Below are 23,930 nucleotides of genomic sequence, written 5' to 3' on the forward strand. Positions count from 1 at the left end.
TAATTGAGCTTTAAGTGACATTAAGTGACCGTTGAGCCACACTTCTTGACAAATTTTGTTTAGAATAACGACCCAATCATAAGGTAAAAAGTATAGGCTGTATTTTAAGGGCTAATATCAGTCCATTTAAGTTGTAAGTTTGGAGGAATAATACGGCTAATTTTGCGATTCTTTAAAGTCTTGAACCAAAATACCCTGCTGCGCCGTCAACTGGGCCCAGGAAACCTTACTGGCTGGAGCCTAACTTTGAAAGTAAAAAAGATAGCGTCTTCCGGTTTTTTTGCAAAATGTTCGTTTCGCAAAAATAACGTTTCCCCCCCCCCCAGGGGGGAAATTGAAAACAACGTAGATTTTGAATTATCGCGAAAAGTCATATTTTAGGCCTTATAAAACTGCGTAGCTTTAACTTTGCAGATTGTTGTTCTCTGATTGGCTGAATCGTATCACGTGGTACGCGGTACAATTGCATTCTTGGAATATTTGAAGCGTGCAAATGCAATGAACTAGTGAGCGCGCGCGGAGTTCAACATGCTGTGAAAAGGCGATCACCCTGTAGTAATATCGCTAGCCAGTGAGGATTGCTGGGTGATACTCGTAAAATATTTGTTTCAAATATTAGGACCGTCGACGGCGCGTGTCCTGGTAGGTTATAAACCTAAAATACTAAAATCAGCGCTTTATAATATTATTATATATAGCTTAAAGTAAAATAAAGTAAAAATTATGACATAACATTGCATCACACATGTCTACAAAGTATCAAATCACTATATGGAAAAAATATAAATATCTTACCACCAAAATTAATAAATTATTAACTCATAACTACAACTTTATTTTAAAATTTCAAATGAATTCAAAAGAAAGCGGCGCGCACTACTTCGGAGAAATTTAGAAGAGTTTCATATTTGTCAACTTATACCGTAAAAGATTAAGCAATAAATTTGCAAGTTTGACTTGCAATATAATAATACCCACGATATTTTGTCACAGTTGATTTTTATTATCTTATTTATTATTGCTTCGAATATTTATGAATGCTATAGGTTCCCTAGAACTATCGATTTTTCGATTGTTCAGCCAAGATTAAGCTTAGAGTGAGCTAAGAACTTCATTTAGGTCTATACTAGCCCTCAGAGCTAAGTCATCCGAATAATCAAAAAATCGGTATCTTGGTTAAATGAGAAGGCATAAATCTGCCTAAAGATTATAAATCTTGTAAGGGTCCGTTTCAGTAAATTGGGGTGATCTGTGAATGATACCGTGTCGCCCAGTCTAGGTAAGGATTTTATTGGATCCATTTGGATCACTGCAAATTCTCGGTCGACTCAACCAAATGATCGCAAACATGATTGAGGGTTAAAAAAGCAAGTGCCCTATTATATCCCTACTATATCGAAAGATCAAGAATCTTCTGAGGATACACCTAAGTACATCTTCATTGTAGTGTGCTGTAAAACATAGACTACATACTATACCATATCATTTTATTAACGGTATACATTGCATTATAATGCTTTTTGAAAACTTGAAGGGTTCTATTTTATAATAACGACTAGAATACCGATCTGCAGAAATCTCTGAATTCCAAGGGAGATTAAATAAACTCTCAATTAATCGCTTCAAAGCCTAAAATTGGTTCAAAACTTACTATTAACTAATACCACCTAAAGTGCAAGTGATGATTATAACAAGTTTAAGATGCATAAGATTTCTCATTATTTCTATACTATTCTGATTAAACGATAGGCTGACCATGTCATAGTGTCATATATTGATTTGTTTGCATTTGCTGCAATAAAGCTTTTAATCGGATAATGATTTTACATGACCTCACACACTTGAACTATCTAATGGAACAAATAGACAGGATGGTGCAAGACTGGACATCAGTGCGAGATCGTTTTGGTCGCCGCTGGACAGGGCATTCACAGATGTAAGGGTACTTCACCCTCAAGCCCAGTCCAACAGTGACAAGAGCATCTCACAGATGTACCAATCTCACGAGAAAAACAAAAAACGTGAGTACAATGACAGAGTCCTAAATGTCGAAAAGGCTTCCTTCACGCCACTGGTGTTCAGTACTACAGGAGGAATGGCAACTGAGGCTTCACAGTTCCTAAAACATCTCGCTGAAAAGATCAGCCTAAAGAAAGGCCAACGGTATTGTGATGTGATGTCATTTGTCAGACGCAGACTGCGTTTTGATCTACTGAGAACCTGGGTTTTATTTTTACCTCAGTTTTTAAATTTGTACCATTTTTACAGAATTTTTATAGTTATAATTATTTTTATATAGGGTCATTGCTATATTATGTGTATATTGTTTGAATATTTTCAAAAAATTTTACACGACCTCACAAGTATATACCTTTAGAATCAAAAAATGGCTAACAAACAACCTGCGTGGATGGCATGGCCTCTCCCTCCAGGTAAATCCCCTATTTGTGTTTTTTCAATCAATAGAATTAATAAAATAGCTAGTCATTCTTAAAATTCTGCATTACAATTTTAATGAGTTGCTACATCTTAGGGAAGCTAACTAATACTGCATTCAGGTTGGGAGGCAAGGTACGACAGTGGTACTCGGAGATACTTTTTCATCAATCATCAAACCAAAGCGACTCAGTGGGTTGACCCTCGAATCGCCATCTATGAAGAACAGCAGAGAACGGTAAATATCCATAAGAAACCCTTTATGAAATCAAAGCTATCGAATATTTGCAGATCAAACCAACCTCAGTTTGTCATCTGATGTGGAATACCTGGTATATCCAATGAAACAAGAATTTGTTTTTCAATGAAATGAAAAATTCAATTTTCAGTTCATTTTACAGAGTCAACAAATTTCTAAAATTCACTAAAATATAATGCCCATTTGGTGTAACACTTTTTCTCCTTGACTTCTAATTGGATCATGGAAGGACAGGCAACTAATAGGGCAAAGAATGTGCAGGCCTGAAAGCTTTTGCACACACAGAAACGTTAATTCGGATGAGTTTTTGAAAACAAAGTTCATATTTGGACCAGATAACAATTGTTGGTGGAGACAAAGGGTTTTGTTTAGGGTTGTTATTATGGATTGCAGTCTTGTTATGCCAGAAAATCTACACTATATGCTTTAATTTATGTTGTGTAATTCAAGGGTATAAAACGAAACTTGAAAGTTGATATTATTGTAGGGCTGGTGAAATATTATGGCCTTTGTATCAATGGTTATCATATATTAATAAGTCCTTGAATTAACATTCCTCAACATTTGTAATTGACAGCTACAGAATCAAGCCCAACAAGAAGCTCAAAATCAGCTCAGAATCAGTCAGCAAAAGCACCTTGTAAGTATTAAACCGGTGGTCCCATAACAGTCTGATTAACTCTGGCCTGTCTTGTTTAAATGAGTGCTCCTCTGTGCAGCAAAAACTTGATTTCTTTATCGAGTCAACAAATAAGTCTTGCTCTAAGTCTTGCTCTAAGTCATCTCCAAAATCAATCCTGATCAATTTAGTTATGTTTTTCTGACAACAGGTCTGTTAGTTTTTCATGGACACCTGTACCTCTTCAGAAAATGTTCAATTAATTTAAATATTTGTATGGTTTTTCTTCTGTTAGCACTTTTCTTTTCTGTGCATGTTTTAATATACGTAGCCAATAGTCATGTTGTGTGTGGATCATAAGAGGAGAACCGAAATATTACCTTCTGGTAAGCTTTTCTAAGTTTGGATTCTCTGTTAAACAGCTACTCTGGATGGCTTGATCACTGCAGTGATATATTTTATTCTGATTACAAATGTTTAGAATTTTTGTTTCACAGCAACAGCAAAGACAACGAGAAGCTCAGAGAGAGGCACAGGAGCGCCAAAAACAAAGGGAATTTGTAAGGCTTTGTTTGAAATGTCTAGTGACTAGTACAGTTCAATTGAGTGCTCTTTTCTTACTGTGCCCACCATAACCAAGTTGTAACATTTATCTCATTTCAAGTGAAAAATACAATTGTTCATAAATGAATATCATCTAGTTATTCAGTTTTTATGAGTTATTTTTCATGTCACTTTTTGTCACAGTTTTTGGACAAGATTTTCAGTTTTTGATCCTATGTGCCTTCTTGTAAGTGTTCAGATAGTGAACTTTTGTGTATACTTTTTCTGCTAGTACATTTCCTGCATGTTTGTCAACATTAAATTATCACAATTCAATTTTACTGCTCACCATATTATGCTAATAAGGGTTTTTAAATTTTGTTTAGGAATCTCAAAACAATCAGGATAAGTTGTTCATAGTTTCCTATTTTATTCACATTTATATTTCATCATATAATAGAATAGTTAGCATCATTGTCTCACAGCAACAGCAACAGCAACTGGAAGCACAAGGTCAGAGAGAGGCACAGGATCAGGCTCAGCAACAGAGAGAACTTGTAAGGATTACTTGGACAGAAGATTCTGTAAAATTGTTAATCTCAAGCACCTCTCCAGTTTAGCATGCCTGTACAAATTAATCCTTTTCTACTAGTAATAACATCTGTTATTTAATCTAATATATTTCTATAGCCAACTGAAAGTGGTGAATATCGTCATTGTCCTCAAATTGATCTTAAAATTATATGATCTGTTTTAAGTTACGTTCCAAAGTCAGGCCTGTCAGCATTATTTCTTCTCTCAGCATATTTCTCCTACGTGTTCAAGCAATCACTGTGTTATATGAATCATAAGAAGCAGATTATGTGTTATATAATACTCGCATTATGAGTATCAACTAATTTCACAGCAGCAGCAACAAAAGGATCAAGCTAAAAAAGAAGCACAAAATCGCCAGCAAAGGGAACTAGTAAGGCTTTGTGAGCTGCCTCTCAATAATTAATCATCTCAATTATCAAGTTCATAGCTATTCTAAATACCATCTACATTCTTTTACGATGATGAAGTTATTTTGTAACATGTCCTCATTACAATGTTTCTTTAATCCTAATCCTTTGTGCACTGCAAGATGTGCAAGTACTCTCCACATTTTTAACAAGCTACTTTCTTTATAAGATAACTTATGATATTATGCACCATTTTTCTGATGATGTATTACATGTGATGACTGATGTATTATATATGTCATGTATAATAATGTTCTACAATGTGGCCAATGGCCACATGTCATGATCAGCTGTGTTGCTTACGACGGTTAATGTCTAAACGTGTGTGGCCTGTTGAGCCTACCAGTTCATATCACCGGCCACTGGCAATTACAAAATATTCCATTTCATCTCGGTAACTGATAATACATCTTTATTAAAAATTCAACATATGCATCGTTTTTTCCCCACGTGACCACTTGATATAAAACTCTGTTCATCATCTCATGTTCGTGTTTGCAGCAGCAGCAGCAACAAGCGCAAAGTCAAGGAGAGGCTTATGAGCGTCAGCAGAGAGAAATTGTAAGATATTGACCGTACCCTTTGATCGATAAGAAACTTAAACAATCTCTAAGTCAATGAAGCATATTTATTCTTTCTCGCTGTCTTATTTCAATGGGTTATTTGATATCTTGTCACATCTTTTCTTTGATGGGTCTTCTTTTTAAGTAGTGGACGGCTGGTTGAAATCTATATCGCGGATCGTGTCAACATTCTCATTATTCTTTTTCCGTTCATTTGTGTCTAATACTGGACGGGTTGTTCTCTTTCAATGTTTTGTGTTCTATCAACCTATCAAATATCAATGGAAAAGGTAAAAATTATTCGATTCATCACACCAGCAACAGCGAAGACAAGCCCAAGCTGAACGGGAAGCTTTAGAACGTCAACAGAAAGAACTTGTAAGAACTGAAGATTTGTTAATGTTAAAAAACCGCTTGGTGATTGGATATCGGCATTAGATTTCAATGTCACCAAAATCTTCAACTACTACGTTTTCAAATTACCAAATCGTTAATTCGAATTATCACATTCGAAAGTATTAAATGCGAGTCAGACTAGGCTTAATTAAAAATCTCATACCAACGATGATTGTTCACAGTATGAGCTAGCACAGCGGGAAGCCTATGCTCAGCAACTGGAATCTGTAAGAATTTAGTGAGAGTGCTACCAACTTTAAAATCCTTTCACATTTCACCTTTCTTTTTTACTGGGTATCAGGAACATGCTGAGTGTGTGTTTTATCTCTGATGTTCGGTCTTGTCTGAAACGTTTCAAATCATGTTTCAATGTGGCATGAAATTCGAGGAGAATCTTTTTGGGAGTATATTCTGGCTTTCAAACTGTAATTTTATTGAATGTAATGCACATTTTTAAGTAGATATTGTGATAATTTCTAATTGATCAATTTCAGATGTACACCGATAAAGAGACAGGATATGTTATAATGACAGCACTTTCACTATTTTATTAGAAAATTTACTCCTTGTCATAAGAAGTTTGTTCCAGTGATAAACAATTATTTTTCAGCAACAAAGTCAAACTCAAAGCGCGAGCGCAAGCGCTGCAGCAGATGCCGATAAAAGAGAAGACGCAGCCAGACAGGAGAGAGAGCAACAAGATGATGAGCGTCGGGAGAGGGAACGTCAAGAACGCCAGCGTCAACAACAGAGGGTCATGTTCGCTCCGTAAGAAATATCGAGACCTTTATTGATCGAACGAAGTGTTAAGTTACTCTGTAAAAACAGGCCCTGGTCGGTGCCGCTCACCCCAGCAAAATCATGGTCGACCTTTTCAGCCTACTTGAGTAATCTATACAAAGCTTCAAAAACTGACACTAAGAACTATCCAGGGTAGCGGAACCAGAACCAGAACCTGAGCCTGAAGAGGCTCAAGAGGAATACGAATTTGAAGTGGATCTAGACGATGCTGATTTTGGCCCTAGCGCTGGAGAAAAAGTTGCAGTCATTGATAGTTTCAAGGAGAAATATCCTATGCTGGATGAAAGTATCCTTAGTATGGCCCTTGAGGCTTGCTCGTGGGACACTGACATTGCTACTACTATTTTCGAGGAACAAAAAGAGGAGCATGAAAAGGTTTGGACCGTTTTTTGTAATCACTATCTTCAATGACTTCGAACATTTATCAATATTTTTGATATTATTAGGTATTTTTATTTTTGGTATGTTGTAGTTTTTTTGGTATATTTTTACCTATGATCTGAAGGAAATGTGATTTTAGGAGCAGGCGAGGAGAGCGGAGATAATGAGAAGGATGATGGGATCTGACGAGCCTGCCAGACCTGCACAACCAGTTGTGGAGGAGAACTTTAATATCTTTGACGATCAGGAAGAAGAGGCTGCAAACTCAGAAGATGTTAGTATTAGTAATATGCGAACTTATCTGTACACAAAGTGGGTAAAAATCGATAACTGCATCGTACAGTTCACTAAATTATACTATCTTGTAGGTAGATTCAGTAAACCAACTTTTTTTTGAATTTCGCACAGTTTCAGATCACTGTTTGACACCGAATTTTCATATTTTTTACAGGAAGCAGCAGCTTTGGCAGCAGCCAGAAGAGAAGAGGACGAACGCAGAAACGCAGAGAGAAATAGAGCCAGAGAAGAAAGAAGGCAGCGCAGACTAGAAGAGCAGGAACGAAAGAAGGCTGCACGTTCCTCTACTCCTAAGGAGCGCACTCGCACTGAGCGACCAGCAGCTACTCGACCAAAACAGGAACGAGCCCCTAGTGATCAGCCTGCCTATGTCTCTAAGAATGCAGTTGGTCGAGACCCTTCACTTGCTATAGGACGTGACCCAAGAATGGTTGGCGCAAAATCAAATTTGGCTCTTGGTAGAGACAGCTCCTTAGCCAAAGGTTGGTTTAATGTTTTGAATACTATGTTATGTACTGTAAAGCTACGAACTGTAGATATGATTTTACTCTATTTACAAACTGTAATTTTCCCGGAAATTAACTAAATTTGATGAGCACATAAAACATTGATAAGTTTCTATCCAAGAATTAATAAAACTTGTGGTTCAGGATCCGACGGCACATACTCGAGCGGGAGCGACTGTTCTCTGGCTGTTGGAAGAGACCCATCTATGGTCGGGCATAGAGTTAACTTGGCACAGGGCCGAGATTCCTCTATAGCACTCGGCAGAAACCCTAAGCTCGTTGGGTGCAATTGATGCCTCGTCGAGACGTGATAGAAATGTATCATGATCAGTCTTTATTGCTTGAAGTTGAACTGACAATCTTGGGATTTGTCCTTTGAAAGACTTTGTCCTTATATTGTATTTACAAGTATTGTTAGAAATTAGAACAGTGTACATTCTGCATGTATTATTATGATAACTTTGTTATCCTTAATCAGCACAGACCTACTAAATATTGTACTGTATTATGATAGAATTTGTCAACTAAAGAATATGATCATTGGTATTATATCGATGATTTAGATTTATTTAGATTTATTTAGAATTATAATTTTAAGTTTCTTGTGAAATGTGAACTCGACTTATTAATATAGTAAGCATAAACAAAAAATATGCATGCTTCAAGTCTTGAAAAAAACCATCCCGGAAGAATAAGGAAATGTTCAATTTAGGTATTAACTCGAGCAAGTAGATTTTTAGCGCCATCTTTTTGAAATAGTTTGGTCCGATATTTTAGATGCAAATCTATAGTACTATTAAATTGAATACAAATGTACAGTGTAAACTCAAGTTTTAAAATTTGTTGATAATATTGATGTATACGCTTTTGTTTTTACTTTGAACTAATGTTGTCAGGGATTTTGCCGAACTGAGCACTTTCTACTCATTTTGTGTTTTCTGTTATCATTTTTTTTTCGAGTGAGAGTTTGAATATGTATTCCTCACCTGACAAACCTACAGTATATTTGAAATGTGTAGATATAATACATTTAAACGATTTTAGATAGCTTATCAGTCTACAGTTATACAATTATGTTCTAGTATATGAAATTGTTGTCGTGATAAGAATTTTCCCTGGTCTACAATCTTGTGTTTTCTTGTGCACCTTCAAACTGTGATAAAATGACCCATGGCCATGTATCATGATTCATGACGTACGCGTACGGTCGCGGTAGTTGGTTAAGACTTAAGAGTTGACTGAATGATAAATTCCCAATTTAAATTTCTTACATTACATCTGACCATTAATTTACACTTTTATTCTCCATGGCGCATTTATTACGTAAACAAATGTCACGACATCGATATTCTTCTTCTGTCACAGTCAAACTGGGCACTAATAAGATCGCTTAATTCAGGGTCTCACTGTAATGGAGGAGAAGGTATTAAACTTGCACGTGTCATGTGAGGTGAGGTACACTCTGCAACCTGTAGACGATCAACTTGACCTGCAGAGTTTCCTGTCTGATTTTCATAACAACTTGGAAATAGTTGATCTCTTGGAGGCGGGAGACAGTGTTCGTACTAGTAAATACGAACTGACCCCTTCAGAGGATAATCTGATCGGTATAGCTAGATTGGGTACAGTGAACCATACTTCTTTTTATTTGTCTAGTAAAACTATGAGATCGATCTCAGAAACTTTATCCCACTATGATCTTAAGGAGAGGTATGTGAAGGTCGGGATCGAGTATGAAAATGCAAATGTTTCTGACACTTCTTCTGGAAATTCAAACTTTCAATCCAATGAAACTTTTATAGCGCCTGAATGTAACACCATTGATGAAATGCAAGCCTTGGCAGACAATTTCGATAGCTTTGGTGATGGAGCTGTAGGTTTACCATACTAGTACAGATAGTGAGGTGGAAATTCAAAGTGACCGTCCGACTGTGGCAACGACTGGGACAAATGGTTCGCTCTCAGATGCTTCAACAGGCAAACTAGATTGGGAAGACTATTCATCTGCTTTTGTTCAACAAGATGATCACGTTATTGGTTCTGACGAAGATTTTCTTGACTCAATTAGACAGTCTGACGATGATTTACCGCCAAAAGAAGGGAATGTCGTTGTAGATCTTAGGGAACTTCTGCGGAATAAGGGTTCCAATCCTGTATACTATCCTGAGACCCACAAGAATCTTACTAATGAAACTTATTCTAATACAGTTTCATTTGAAATAGGCTCTGAGGTTCGCAGTTATGAAAGTTGTACACGGTTTGCTAGGAAGAAAGATGCCAAAAACAACGTCGCATATCAGGCATGGAAAGCCCTACAAAGTTTGTCCAGTTCAAATTCCTGCTCAGATGACAATGACTTACCTCTAAAATCTATGAACTACATTGGTCTTCTAAACCAGCATTTACAGATAAAGCATACTCTTCATTCACTAAAATATGATTACTATGAACATCCCGGTCCATTGTTTACTGCCACCCTTACGTTTCAAGGAATGATCCAGCCGTTTAAAACTTCGAAAGGGTTTCCCAATAAAACAGATGCCAAGAGGAGCGTCTTTTATAAGGCTTGTAGGAGTATCGGTTTATGTAAGTGATTCGTTAGATCTTTACTGATGAAAATCTTAAAATTTATATTTTTGTTAAACGTGAATGATTTCCGGTAATCTTTATTAAAATTCTGTCCCTAATTTATTCCAAAATGTTATTCTTTTAAGTAATTTCAATTATTATTTTTTGACAATTTCTCCTCACGCACCGTGTCGTGGAATTACGAATATTGTAAGATCAGTTTAAAAAAATGTCAGCTTGTCTTACCAGATTCTGATAATACAATTATTTACTTTTTAATTTGGTTTTAGAAATGATGAAGTACCAGTGCTCACTCACAGTAGCTTTGGTGAAAAATGGAAATTTAAGATGTCAAGAGTATAAATGATGTAACGTATAATTATAAAATGTATCACTAAAAGTGCTGCTTTACACTCTAGTAAATATCGGTGAAATCAAATTATGCACTCCTAGGATACCGATGTGATGAAGAAATCCTTCCTAAGTTTACATGTGTCATGTAAGCTAGAGTACACTCTAGAACCAGCTGACGAATACGAGACTTACTTTGATCTCCAGGACTTCCTCTCAGACCTTAATGAGAACCCTGAAATGATAGAGCTCCTGGAGGATGGAGAATGTGTTAACACCCGTAAATATGACCTTACTCCTAACGAAAACAATTTAATAGAAATCACGAAATCAGGGACGGTCTCTGAAATCCCTTTTTGTTTGTCTTTGGACGACTTGAAATCCGTATCAGACACCTTGTCTCTCTACGATCTAACAAAGAGGTCTCTTGAGATTGGTGTCGAGTTTACGAAACCAGAAATTATTGGTGATCGTAAAACATTTTCATATGAAAGGACAAATTCTGGCTTTATTGGGCATGCTTATCAAAGCTTAGAACTGTTCGATGATGAGCAGATGCCATCTAGTTTGGGTGGTGCAATCTTTTCTTTAGTCAGTTACAATAACTACAATAGATTAAAAGATCGCCAGTCAAGTTTTAACGAGGTCTTGCTCCCTCAATCAGAACCAGTTGCACCGTCCCAAGAAATTAGCGATTACTCAAATTGTGAGCCAAGCGAAATAAGGGCATCATCTGGAAATGTGATAGATGATCAGTTAAACTTGGATGATATAAATTTACATATCTCTAACATGCATTCAAACTCTTCCGCATCTACATCAAACATCTCAGCTGAATTATTCAAGGAACCGCTGATGTTTCAGTCTCTTGCTAACAGCTCCTCCATCGGTGATCCTGATCTTGTTTGTGACACAATCCCTTTTCCAGTGACAACATCATCTAATATCCCGACGACATCACCTTTATCCGCTACTCTTGATGTAAACACACGCCCTAATACCAATCCTGTTGCTACGGCAGGAGGAAGTACTGACACCAGCTCCGGTACTGATCATAATCGCAGTGATGAACTTCCTCCATGGGGCTTGGAGGTTATTGGGGATCTCGCAAACTATTTACGGAAGAAGGGAGCTTTTCCGTCGATCAGATATCATCCAGTCGAGCACACAGATGTTAACAATCGACCTGTTTTCTCTGACACTGTTACATTTCAGATAGATTCTTGTGAGTATAAATTCCCCGAATCTCCGGGATCCACTCGTTTCATTAAAAAGTCGGATGCTAAAAAGAACGTTGCATATCAAGCATGTAAAGCCCTGAATGTGTATGATGATGGAAATAAGGACGATGAAATTGAATCAGATGTACCTAATCTTATGGGGGCATCGCCTGATAAAAATCAAAGTGAACTACCTTCTCAAGCATTAAATGTTGACGAAAATTTACAAAGTTTAGATGCGGTAGACCCCCAAAATCTCGATCTTGGACATGAAGTGTTACCTTCCAACCCAGATGACAGTGGTCTTCCTCCTGAGGGTTCAAATGTTGTTGGAAAGCTCAACGAACATTTACAATCTTTACATGCGCTGCACACTCTAAAATGGTCAAATGAAATTGGTATAGAATATTTTTCAGTATCTTTATCGTTTATGATCAACCAAACTGAATACAGTTTTAGATCTTCAAAAGAGTTTTTTAATAAAAAAGATGCTAAGAGAAGCGCGTTTTATAATGCTTGTAAAGATTTAGGGTTGTACAAAAGTTAGATTGACTGATATGTTGTTGAATGTCCACAGTTTTTATTTGCTTATTTAATAAACAAAAATTGGTTACTCATGTGCATACTTATTGTTTTGGTAATAGTGTTTCATTTAGGTTTAATTTTGCATGGTATTTTAAATGATATGTACTAATCCACTGTAAGTTCCGTTTTTCTTTGATTTAATTGGTGACTCATAGATTTGGATTCTGGTTGGGAGGTGGTGCATATTTTCTGGTACATGACAGCAATAAACCAATAAGCCTATGAGTATTGCTGAAAGCACAGTGTAAGGCCTACACGGACCGCCTCTAACTAGTCAATCCCTGTTTACATGCCGTGTAGCAGGGGACTAGAAAGAGCTAAACTAGTAAGCGGGGCATAGCCAATACACTATACTTCCATCATTGAGTATATTACCAACCAGAAGGAAAATTTCCTTGTGTTTGGAATCTACCAAGACGAAAGTTGTACAATCCAGCGAAATTCCGAAGAATCATTCCAGTAGACTAGGCGCATTGCAACCACAGCCACGGAAATACTTATGAGTATTGCTGAAAGCACAGTGTAAGGCCTACACGGACCGCCTCTAACTAGTCAATCCCTGTTTACATGCCGTGTATAATCCGCTTTTACGATTGACCTATAAAACCCTTACCCCAGAATCAATGTTACGACATCACGTGTAAAAAATATGCTTCACCTCCCCATCAGAATCCACATAATATAACTGAATTTTCAATGGAGTTTCAGTATGGATAGATAACAGATGTGACATTATATTATGTTGATGCCGCTTCTAACAGATCAACAATTGTGTTCCCATTGTTGCTGGCTGTTAAAATTTCAAAATGAATTAAAGACACTCAATTGATTGTAAACTTTTAAAAATATTTTGTTGATGTTAACTGGTCATTCCAGCTCAATACTACGATAGGGGGGGTACCAATGGCATAAATGGCATAATGGAGAATTGGCCAAACAAAATTTCCATTTATGCCATGAAATTTCTATGCCATTTGATGAATTTTATGCCATTTTTCTCCATTCTATGCCATTCGAAATATGAAATTTTAAAACTTTGAACTGAGAATTTAATTTAACGAATTGTCTGCACCCCACTAGTACTGTCCACCTTTATCTCTATTTATTGTACTACACCATCTATTTTCACCCATTAAATTCCTCAAAATATCCCTAGCAATGGGCATTATTGATTATAATTACGTTCAATGTATATCAATATGATATGATGATTTGGTTGATTGTGGACAAGTGACCGAGCAGTATGGCATAGTACACGCTACACACCGTATAACAGAGAGGACAGTCGACTGAATGCTCCCAGTCAATCGGATATCCAAATTAACAGTGGAAAACTGTAACATTACCAACTCGATTAAAATATTATTTGTTAATGATGTGTACAGATGTATCGTGTCGGGACCGTGTTCATATAGAATGTTTTGAAATTTAAACATATTCACAAGATTGATAATGATCTGTGTTTCGAATGGGTAGCCTCTTAAAAATAATATTCATTGATATCTCGATGAACCTGTATATTAGTATTACATAGCAGTTCACCAAATGACCTGAAATACTTGCTTCCTATTATACAAAATTATGATGACATAATATTTTGCTTAAATATCTTCATATTCACTGCTGCATGGCAACATAGCACTCCTTAATTAGTTTTCTATAATAACGTTAATCTAGTATAATCATTGTAGGCTTTTGAACATCTCACAATTTGGGCTGTAGGACTGTAGAGCGGGGGACTGTATGACGTACTTGCATTGGTCAAAAGTAGGACCCAAGAGCGGAGTCAAATCGCCAGGGTAGGAATCTAGAGCGGAACCCCCTTACCGGAACCATACTATAAGGACCCTAGAGTGGAGTCAAATCGCCAGGATAGGACTCTAGAGCGGAACTCCCTTACCGAAACCATACTATGAGGACTCTAGAGCGGTACCCACATGTAAATTTTGGACCGGTTAGAAATTTGAGATCGGACTGTAGAGTGGACTTGGTCGGAAGATTGAAATCAGATTAGATGCAACTCGTGATTGATTATTATAATAGTGAGATTAGAATAATTCATGGAGTTGTTGAAGCAGAAAATTGTCCTAGATTATTTATATTATACATCATATCATATTGTAATTTTTAGATACGTTAGACAATTGTTCGGTATAAACTTCTTCCATTTGACTGAAATATCCTGATGCTACTCTAAAATGCAAAAAGATTCTTTGATAAAGAGGTATAATTATGAACTGGTCGATGTGATTTCGCTAAGCGAAATACCGACCAAGTACGTGCATGTGCACTCAAGCAGATCATTTAGGAATGAGGATCTCATCGCGTGACACTTTAGCACCTACTAAGGGTATCTCATGTTCAGTCTAGTGACAGGGTATGTTCCAGATCAGATCCCATCGCATAGCGGTTCTTGTTAGTGATTTCGATAGTGCAGTATAAATGTCACAGAGAATTTAGTTTAGTATATCACATTCGATTCCTACTCCTCTTTACAACTATCTACAATATGCTGAGTAACAAGGCCGTCTTCATCCGGGGACAAACAGCTGAGATGGGTACGGGAGAACGGACTGAAGAAGGACTACGACGAAGGAATTAACGACCCCCTTACCAATTCCTGGACTTCAGGTCCTGTTCGAGTGTGGATACGTAGACTTATGCACTATGCAGCTTGCCTTTCTCCCAGTGGACGATGTTCTCCCTTCTTTCATGGAGCTCCTAGATCTTATACCCTCCCACCTTGGCCTCGACGACTTCCTTAACTACTTCATAAACCTGCCCGCTTTCCTCCGCAATCCTGGAACCTCGTCGACCGGACTACCTGCAACTTCAACTACGCAGAGGCCTTCAACAGAAAGTTTGCAGCAATGTTGGGACACTCTTACCCAACTATCTGGACCTTTCTTCAAGCCGTCTACATAGAACAGTCCGCTACAGATGAGATGATGCTCAAGGAGAGTTACGGGGATGCTCCTCCTGCAAAACGTGCCCGTCAGCGTACCAAGGACAGCCGACTGGCACATTTAGTAAAAGTCTACGACGATCATGACATTGTCTCACTCTCCCACCTTGACATGTTGAGGAACGTGATGGTCGAGGAACTGAGTGAACTATTCTAAGATATTTGATTCGCAGTATTAATGTATAATAAGTTGTATCAATTCTATCATCATTATGTGACGACTATTATTAATCATTGATTAAAAAACATAGCTCAATCTTCAAAACTTTACTCTCAAATTTCTAACCGCTCTAAAATTTGCATGTGGGTACCGCTCTAGAGTCTTCATAGTATGGGTCCGGTAAGGGAGTTCCGCTCTAGAATCCTACCTTGGCGATTTGACTCCGCTCTAGGGTCCTCATAGTATGGGTCCGGTAAGGGGGTTCCGCTCTAGAGTCCTACCCTGGCGATTTGACTCCGCTCTAGGGTCCTACTTTCGAATTTGCTTTTCTTGAATAGTCAAATGTTTGGTATATTATTATTAAGAAACTGTTTACACCATTGAAATATTCAAAACCCCTAAAAGAAATCAAGTCATCCTAAAATGGTGATCAGTACAGATCAAGACAGCTAGAGTGACAATTTGATTCTCCAAGCAACTCTATCATCGGCTAATATCTTAAGCTTATTAAGATCATTCAAAGAGTTAAGTTTTAAACCTCTACGGGTCAAATCATTCACAATAATCTTGAACAAATTCTTACGATGCGCACCGACGCGCCCTTTACAGTTTGTTGTGACAGCAAACTTTAACGCTAATGCAGCGGGGGAGTCATCAGCACTACGCAAGATATGACCTAGGAGCTTCCACCTTGCTTTAGGGACACGATCTGATAGCTTTACTGAGTTACATCTTAGGTATAAGTTTGCATTGGATATTGTTCCATGAGGCCAATAAATGTTCAGTAATGATCTAAGGTGTTTTCTATGGCAAATGTCTAGTTTTTCTAGTGACTTTGCAGTAGGACACCAACTACTGCAATTGTACATGATGATTGATACAATTTGGGCTTCGTATACTGCTATCTTTCTGGTAACGGAGATATTCTGCTGAGACCAGATCTTGGTGAACTTATAGAAGGCATTGTTCCCAGCAATGCATCGAGCAGCTATATCACTTTCACTACACAACAATGACCCGAGAATCTTACTCTTCCGCCAATCTTCATTTCCACGTAACATGGTATCATCACGACCAGGGATTGTTTCCCCAACAGGAGCGAGGAAAACATGGGTAAATTCTGTTTTCTCTGTGTTAATGAACAGGTTAAACTCCTTGAAGACTTCCTTAGCTATTGGTAGGATAGCTTCTAAGGATTCTTTTTCCACGTTCATGAAGTTACAATCATCTGAATACGCTGACTCCAGTGGCATACCTTCATTTGAAATAGGGGGATTGGGTATGTGTGGGGGAGACTCTGCAAGTCGATGGCGTAGTTCTATAAGAGCTCCTGCCAGGACAAGAGTGAAAAGCTTGCCGGAGAGACTGTCGCCTTGAAAGGACCCAAGAAGACTCTCGAATACAGCAGATAGTTCTCCTTCCACTCTGACCTTGAGCATGGTGTTGGTTAAGAGGAGTCTTACTAGTCTGAGGTCGTCGTCTGTGCATCCAGCTTTGACAAGAAGGTTGAGTATTGTCTGGCGTTTGATTGTGTCAAATGCTCGAGACATATCTATGCCCATCTTGTGATACTGGAAGTGTTTACGCGTGACAACTGATATCAACATCCGCTCAGCCCACACTAGATCACCACAACTTCTACCATGTTTGTACCCCGCCTGCGTGCTACCAGTGAAAGCATCAACTTTGTCTTCAATTCTCTTCAGTACAATCATGGATAATATCTTACGAGCACCATTTGATAGACATAGAGGTCGTAGACTAGTGACAGGACCAGCTGGTTTGCGAGGTTTCGGTAAGGGTATATGTTTGATATAATACATTTCTATTTTCTTTATTTGTCATATGAATCTTTAAAGATCATTCCAAGCGTTATAAAACATGAAACATGTCTCTTATTCAAGTACTAATAATATTTGCGAATTTAAAATCATCCTAAAGGTCAAATACGAAGAGCTAAATTCATGGCATAAATTGGCATAAATGGAGAATTGGCCAAACAAAATTTCCATTTATGCCATGAAATTTCTATGCCATTTGATGAATTTTATGCCATTTTTCTCCATTCTATGCCATTGGTACCCCCCCCCCCCCTACGATAGTATACGTACAGATTCGAAATCAGTGCCGTATACCTGTTGTTGAATTACTTTAAAAAGACTAATTTAACTGATTTCACTTCTCCTTTGCTAGAATTTCTATAACAACATTTTCAGATAAAGCACAGTAAGATATCATGTCTATGACAACATCCTTAGACCCTTCTGAAGTTACTATGCCAACATCCTTAGACCCTTCTGAAGTTACCATGACAACTTCATCAGACCCTTCTGAAGTCAATACAGGTGAGAATAATTTCTTATTTCTTTCAATTCTGTTAATTCTCAGCATATATTTTAAAAGAAATATCATTGCTGCAATGCCCCCCCCCCCCCCCCCCCCATGATGACATGTCCCCCATTATTACAAGGCAGTGATGACGAGGACGAGGTGTTGCATCAGCTAGATGTCTACATCAGCAGATCACTGGGAAAGTTACTTCTTGCACAGTACCCGCTACGTCCCACGTACAAACCATATCAGAATGCGTCACGAGAGAGTGTGCGCATGCGCCCTGTGCAGTGTGAACTTGAGGTGGACATGAAGATTCAGAGTAATCCTAACAAACCTGCCCAGGTAGACTTAACATGTTCAGCTTGAGTGTCACAATATCTTCTTATTTATCTACGCTTATCTCAACTGAATGCTAAACTTTTCCAAGTTCTTATATATATCCAAAGTTGACTCTGATATTAACAGTTCACAATAACCTCCACCAGATCCAGAAACTGACGGTATCCCAGCGCCCCATGTTGAAGCCACACAGCGCTATAGGTCTGGTCCGTGGTAACGAGCTGCATCTCACCCCACTGGACAGCATCGTGCAGCTTACTCCTTCCTTCGACCACATCGACAAACGGTAAACTTTGTCTTGATTGTGAAGGAATTTAAGGGTTGTTGTTTGGGTAATATTTCCGTTATGAACATTGTTTTATAGCCACGGTTGTAGGTCGAGGAGTCTTCTTTCCTGCAGTTCATTCTATTTAAATTTACAGTAGAGAGTTTCTAAAGTCTCAAGCAAAAATAATTGTATTGATAGTTTTTCCTACTATCCATCACGCTAAAATATGGTTTGTTAGTGTAGCAGAAGATGCAAAGCTCAATGAAGTTGATCCGCCCGAAGCTTCCTCGACACAATCCATCACTCGCAAGTTCACTAAAGTTGAATCTGACAGAGATAAGGCTATCAGACTATCTTCCTTTCAAAATATACAGGTATTTCAAACTTTCAATTATCAACGGCACCTCCAATTTAACTGGAGATTTTAGTTTTTACGTCAAATGATTAAGGATTATTAAATTAGACTGTCAGAACGAAATATTTTCATCTTTTTTGTACGTTTGCGCTATAATACAGCTTCTTACAAATATTGTATACTAAGTATTACACTAAAGATAGCCATATTTAGGCTTGTGATCGCTGAATAATATTGTGTAATGATAGAATTACACTTCGTCCTTTGATCACATTGAGATTTTTGTACATTTTGAAAATGTACCACAACGTACCACTCTTGCAGCAAGAGCGCCAGAGTGAGTCGTGGGTACCTTGTGATTACAGAGCTCCAGAACACCCCTACGCAGCTGGACAGAAACGGGCGATGCTCAACAAAAAGGGTCAGTACGGTACTGGCAGTACCACTTAATTAGCTAAATGGTTTTATACTATTATTGGTAGTTTAGAGAGCGCTGCAGTATGTGGTTTGCTCAAGAATATACATATTTACTATACAATATACATATTATATATTATATTTGATATATGTTTATATACATGTTTATATATAAACATTAAACATATATTATATTTGATATTGTACTTAGCGCTGTTCGTCTGATTCAGATAGTCAGATACTGTATACTTGCTTCACTTTTAGTTGTGTTTGTAATCTTCATTTCCTCTCGACCACAGAAAAGAAAGGGATATCAGGGATGGAAGTAAGCAAATCAAAGTACCTGGACATGTTTTTACCGGAGATTTCGTCTGAAGATTTCTCTGACAATAACAAATACGGACTCCGGGACCTCCCTAAACTTTCTACCGCTAAACAGGTTTGGTAATATATTTCTCCTCGGCATAATTCGTGTTTTTAGGACCAGTAAAAGTTTTGAATTTTGTAACTCATAATTTTACAGTGCACTTTTAGTTCGTAACGTTATGTAACATACCGGTATGTAACATACCGTATGTTAGTAATCATCACATATAACAACTTAACAATGAGTCTAGCCCCGACGCGATGAGGGCTAAAGTGGGAGGTTAAACGCTCAACTCTAAAATTAGCTCTACAGTCTACATCGGTAATATTATAATTAAATAACATTCATAATGTTACCCCGAGGGTCTTTCAGGTGGAGTCTCTGATGAGAAACGCTCAAGTATTGAGATTTGCAGAAATCTGTCAGATCTTACCATCGATACCCAAGTCAGACATTCTAACGGAGCTACAAAGCTCAGCTCATCTTGTTCAGGTGACAACTCTCGTGCTTTTGTTAATTACCATTCGCATTATTGAAATTTCTTTTAGTAATTTAAGTCAAGTTGAACTCGAGTCCATAATTTCAGTGACAATAGTTTCGATTTTTCCTTGAGATTGTGCGTTAAGGTGCGGCAACGTGTTTACTTTGAAACAAGCCACATTGAGAGCTTATAATATATCTGCAGAACTTGTGACTGAACCAATCTAATATCCTTAGACTGAGGTCACGTGACAATACAGCATCTTTAGTTGCATATAAAGTGATCTATCCCACATCATGTAGTGCACAAAGTTGAACATTTTCGACAGCTTTACCAATTTGAACCGCTGTTGTAGAACAAACGTGAGACCGTTTTGTCAAATTATACTAAATCAGAGCTCTCTTTTATGTTAAAACTTAAACCTTATCCAGGGAAGTTGGGTGATTTCCTCCAAAATGTTGTACCCAAAAGGAAGTAGATCAGATCAAACGGGAGTACCAGCCGAGCTTATGGTACGACATCGCAACTTTATACTGTGCTGCTTTGTGCAAAACCCCCTGTTAAAAAGGAAACACCTGCAAACCATCTGCATCAGCAAGATTCACCCCTCAGAAATAGAAGAGATACTGAAACAGGTTACGTCATCCTACGCCCTCGATATATTTTAATGTAGAACTGGTTTTATATTTCATTTCGTGCTCTCTACTAGTAACCTGGTGTGATTCCTATTAAGTGTGTTAGTTGTAGTGAACTAGCATAGCTAAAGAAATTACACTACGGGAGATTATGCACATTGCACATGTTAGGAGAAATCTGAAACTATTTAGGAAGATTACTGTCGACGCGGCGGTTTAATTGCTAAATGTCATGAATATTCACGTCTTGTGATTTATTATGTGGATAAAGTTGTACTACTTATATTTTGCATAATATGTATAATTTATACATTTCGTTCACCAGTACAGTTATAGTGGCCACTACTTACTGTGGCTTTGTCAAAAATGAAAATCCAAGAATTCATGTACTTGTTTTGGTATAATACTGTTCGAGCGCTTTCTAACATTGTGGACATTGTAAAGATAATATCTTACTAGAGACTTCTTATCGTTCTAGTAAACACTAATCATACACTTAATTTAATTACTTTTATTAATTATTATTACTTAATCATTGATTATAATCACATAATTAACTTCCCATTTCCATCAGATCTCAACGTTTGTTCCCCTCGATGGATGGACCTTTAAGAAGCCTCCCTCCACCCAGTTCGCCCAACAGTATCCAGATATTGATCAGTCCCAGAAGACAATATGGTCGGAGATCTATGATGATATCTACACTACACTACACGTAAGTTGTTGGTTACATTGTTACAGTTTTATCCGGTTATCCAGCATTGTGTTACGTGTGGGCAAAACGACTCTGTACCAAGGATATTCGACAAACTGCTTAACGTTTAAAAGTAGCACAATTGAGACAATAAAATTATATAAAATTATATGAAATTATATGAAATTATCTTGTCCTGTTCAGTTGAAGGCACATCGAAACAACCCACTTGTGGAGAAGAGAATTGAGAAACAGCCAGTGAACAAGGAGCTGACAAGTATAAACGTAGAGACAGCAACACATATAATCAGGAGGCTACAGTTAGACGAGATCGTGGAACCCTTCCATTTAGTCGAGCTCAGCAACGAGTTCAGGGTTTGTTCCTCCTATTTCGTTTCTCAGCTGTGTTTGTTAAGTGTATGATATTTGATATCCCTGTACGCTGGTTTGGGTTAGTATAGGTACCTCTGTTTTTAATTTGTGTCATTTAGCCAAAAATGTGGATAGGACTGTGATACTGTAGGCTGTAATACTAAATAGGCTGTATAACTTATTTCCCTGTTGAAATATCACTGTAACCATGTTGAAATGTTGAAATATGACTGTAACCATGTTGAAATGTTGAAATATCCCTATAACCTCCCCCTCTCCTGACAGGAACTGATAGGACCGTCAGCAGTGGTTGTTGAGATTGTGGAGAATAGCATGTGTCGTTATATCCCCCCTGAACACTGCAAACAGGTGCTTAACGAGATGTGCCGTGCTCTGAGACTGTGTTATGTCAACGTTCTTACCCAGGTCAGGACATTAAGAAGGGGGCCAGGGGGGTCTTTGTTGTTATAACAGAGCTGTATCAAATGATGGAGTAGTTCGCTGTTTATTAGTCTCGTGATTGAATTATACTGATAGTTGGATAATATCCGGTTGGAAGAGACAAGGACAAATGAAACATGAAGTTAGGAATGTAGGCAAATTTTCGGCGTCAACGCCATCTTCAGGCTAAAATTATTTGTTATATAGTAGTGTTGAAAGTATTTCTGTTTCATTTGTCCTTGTCTTTTCCAACCGGATATTATCCAACTATTAGTATAACAAAGCTGATTTAAATATAAGCATTGTTTGTTGCACGGTTCGTATATATTTTCAATCTGAAGACCAGTGAGGATTTTTGGTGGATTAATTGTCTAGATTGAAAATTTGTGAAAGTGAAATAACATGGAAGCTATGTTTAAAAAATAAATCACCCTTAGGAAGGAGAAAGAGAACAAGCTTTGGGGTACGAAAAAATCGGGAACGTATCCGACAAGTACCGTCAAGTTATCTTCTCGCTGTTCGAATCCCGGTATCAGATATCCAAATCCGAGCTGCGTGACGCGATCCACCAACAACTACAAACAACGCTAACGAGTAAGGAGTACCATGGTATTACCAGTGTGCTGTGTGACAGCCCTACAACATACAAATCAGGACATTGGGTGTTACGGGTTAAAAGGAACGCTGAGTAATGCCATATCAGATTTCATTTTGTGGGGTCGATTCTCAATTTTCGGTTTTGTTCCTTTTTGTTCGCCAATGAGATTTTTACTAATTTATTTCTCACCCTCAGCTTGGTTAGCAGTGTGGTTTTTTATTTATTGATAACGGTTTAATTTCATCAAAGAGGTTTTTATTATTTAAATTACAGACTTTTCTTCCTTACCGAAGTCCAACGGTCGTTTTATTTTCTGACTCATGACTCATGACTTATCAGTGAGAAGAACTGAAATGTATTATGTTACCCGGTACCCCTGATACCCTAGTTACACATAACAATATTCTAAAGTAATTTTCTTTCACTTCCGTATGTGTCGATTTGTTGCTGTCTGTATTTGTGTGCAGTTTACTATTTTAATAAACCAACTCTTGTTGATGACGTAGTAATACATTTTAACTACAGTGTAAACACCGTTAAATTACACTCTACATACATTGTCATTACAGTTTACATGCAAAATTACGTAACTTTTAACACTTACTTCAGTGAGTTGTGATCATTGTTAAAGATAGGAGCAAGTTTTTAAAATGACTGGAATTTAGGAATCAGCCATCTTTTCCAACATGGTACACTTCAATGAAAATGTGTAATTTCCAGTTTTATTTAACGATGACACAATGGTCTGTGGATTTATTTCCCGACCATTAATTAGCCATTTCCTTTTCGATATTTTAATGACAAGGCATTTTGTGTGCTATTTTGTTTATCCTGCCACCCAGCCTCTTTTAAATTCCAATGAAATTTGACTAACGTAATGTAATATAATATCTTTAAATGTAACTTGATGATCTTTGTACATTCGCATTTAAATATTTGCTACCCATTTTTCCGAACATTCGATCTTTAGTCTAT

The 23,930-nt window shown here is 37.5% G+C and overlaps 3 protein-coding genes across 16 annotated transcripts in view; 2 read left to right on the forward strand and 1 right to left on the reverse strand.

Moving 5' to 3' along the window:
* LOC134811857 (glutactin-like) overlaps positions 1–8,931 on the forward strand; it is a 93,382-nt gene extending 84,451 nt beyond the window's left edge. Inside the window, exons 2-15 of one of the 14 annotated variants that reach the window (XM_063818953.1) lie at positions 2,376–2,432; positions 2,559–2,674; positions 3,273–3,335; positions 3,812–3,874; positions 4,343–4,414; positions 4,765–4,824; positions 5,363–5,422; positions 5,743–5,802; positions 6,003–6,047; positions 6,431–6,588; positions 6,753–6,996; positions 7,142–7,276; positions 7,454–7,781; positions 7,950–8,931. In XM_063818953.1, coding sequence (XP_063675023.1) covers positions 2,387–2,432; positions 2,559–2,674; positions 3,273–3,335; positions 3,812–3,874; positions 4,343–4,414; positions 4,765–4,824; positions 5,363–5,422; positions 5,743–5,802; positions 6,003–6,047; positions 6,431–6,588; positions 6,753–6,996; positions 7,142–7,276; positions 7,454–7,781; positions 7,950–8,098 — 1,599 coding nt within the window. In that variant the 5' untranslated portion in view covers positions 2,376–2,386 and the 3' untranslated portion in view covers positions 8,099–8,931. The remainder of the gene's footprint in view (positions 1–2,375; positions 2,433–2,558; positions 2,675–3,272; positions 3,336–3,811; positions 3,875–4,342; positions 4,415–4,764; positions 4,825–5,362; positions 5,423–5,742; positions 5,803–6,002; positions 6,048–6,430; positions 6,589–6,752; positions 6,997–7,141; positions 7,277–7,453; positions 7,782–7,949) is intronic. The other 13 variants (XM_063818954.1, XM_063818955.1, XM_063818956.1 and 10 more) reach the window with 13 other exon arrangements.
* Positions 1–23,930, reverse strand: part of LOC134811871 (uncharacterized) — a 65,557-nt gene that overhangs the window by 9,370 nt on the left and 32,257 nt on the right. The gene's annotated exons all lie outside the window — the stretch shown is intronic.
* LOC134811853 (DNA-directed RNA polymerase III subunit RPC5-like) lies at positions 17,854–23,122 on the forward strand. Its single transcript, XM_063818948.1, has 12 exons — positions 17,854–17,999; positions 18,125–18,330; positions 18,474–18,613; positions 18,834–18,969; positions 19,275–19,371; positions 19,667–19,806; positions 20,107–20,226; positions 20,647–20,850; positions 21,425–21,565; positions 21,749–21,919; positions 22,202–22,342; positions 22,795–23,122. The coding sequence occupies exons 1-12, from the start codon at positions 17,891–17,893 to the stop codon at positions 23,047–23,049; spliced, it is 1,860 nt and encodes a 619-aa protein (XP_063675018.1). The 5' UTR covers positions 17,854–17,890; the 3' UTR covers positions 23,050–23,122.

The sequence above is a fragment of the Bolinopsis microptera genome, chromosome 2 (assembly GCF_026151205.1).
Source record: "Bolinopsis microptera isolate Bmic1 chromosome 2, MBARI_Bmic_1.0, whole genome shotgun sequence".
Classification (NCBI taxonomy): Eukaryota; Metazoa; Ctenophora; class Tentaculata; order Lobata; family Bolinopsidae; genus Bolinopsis; species Bolinopsis microptera.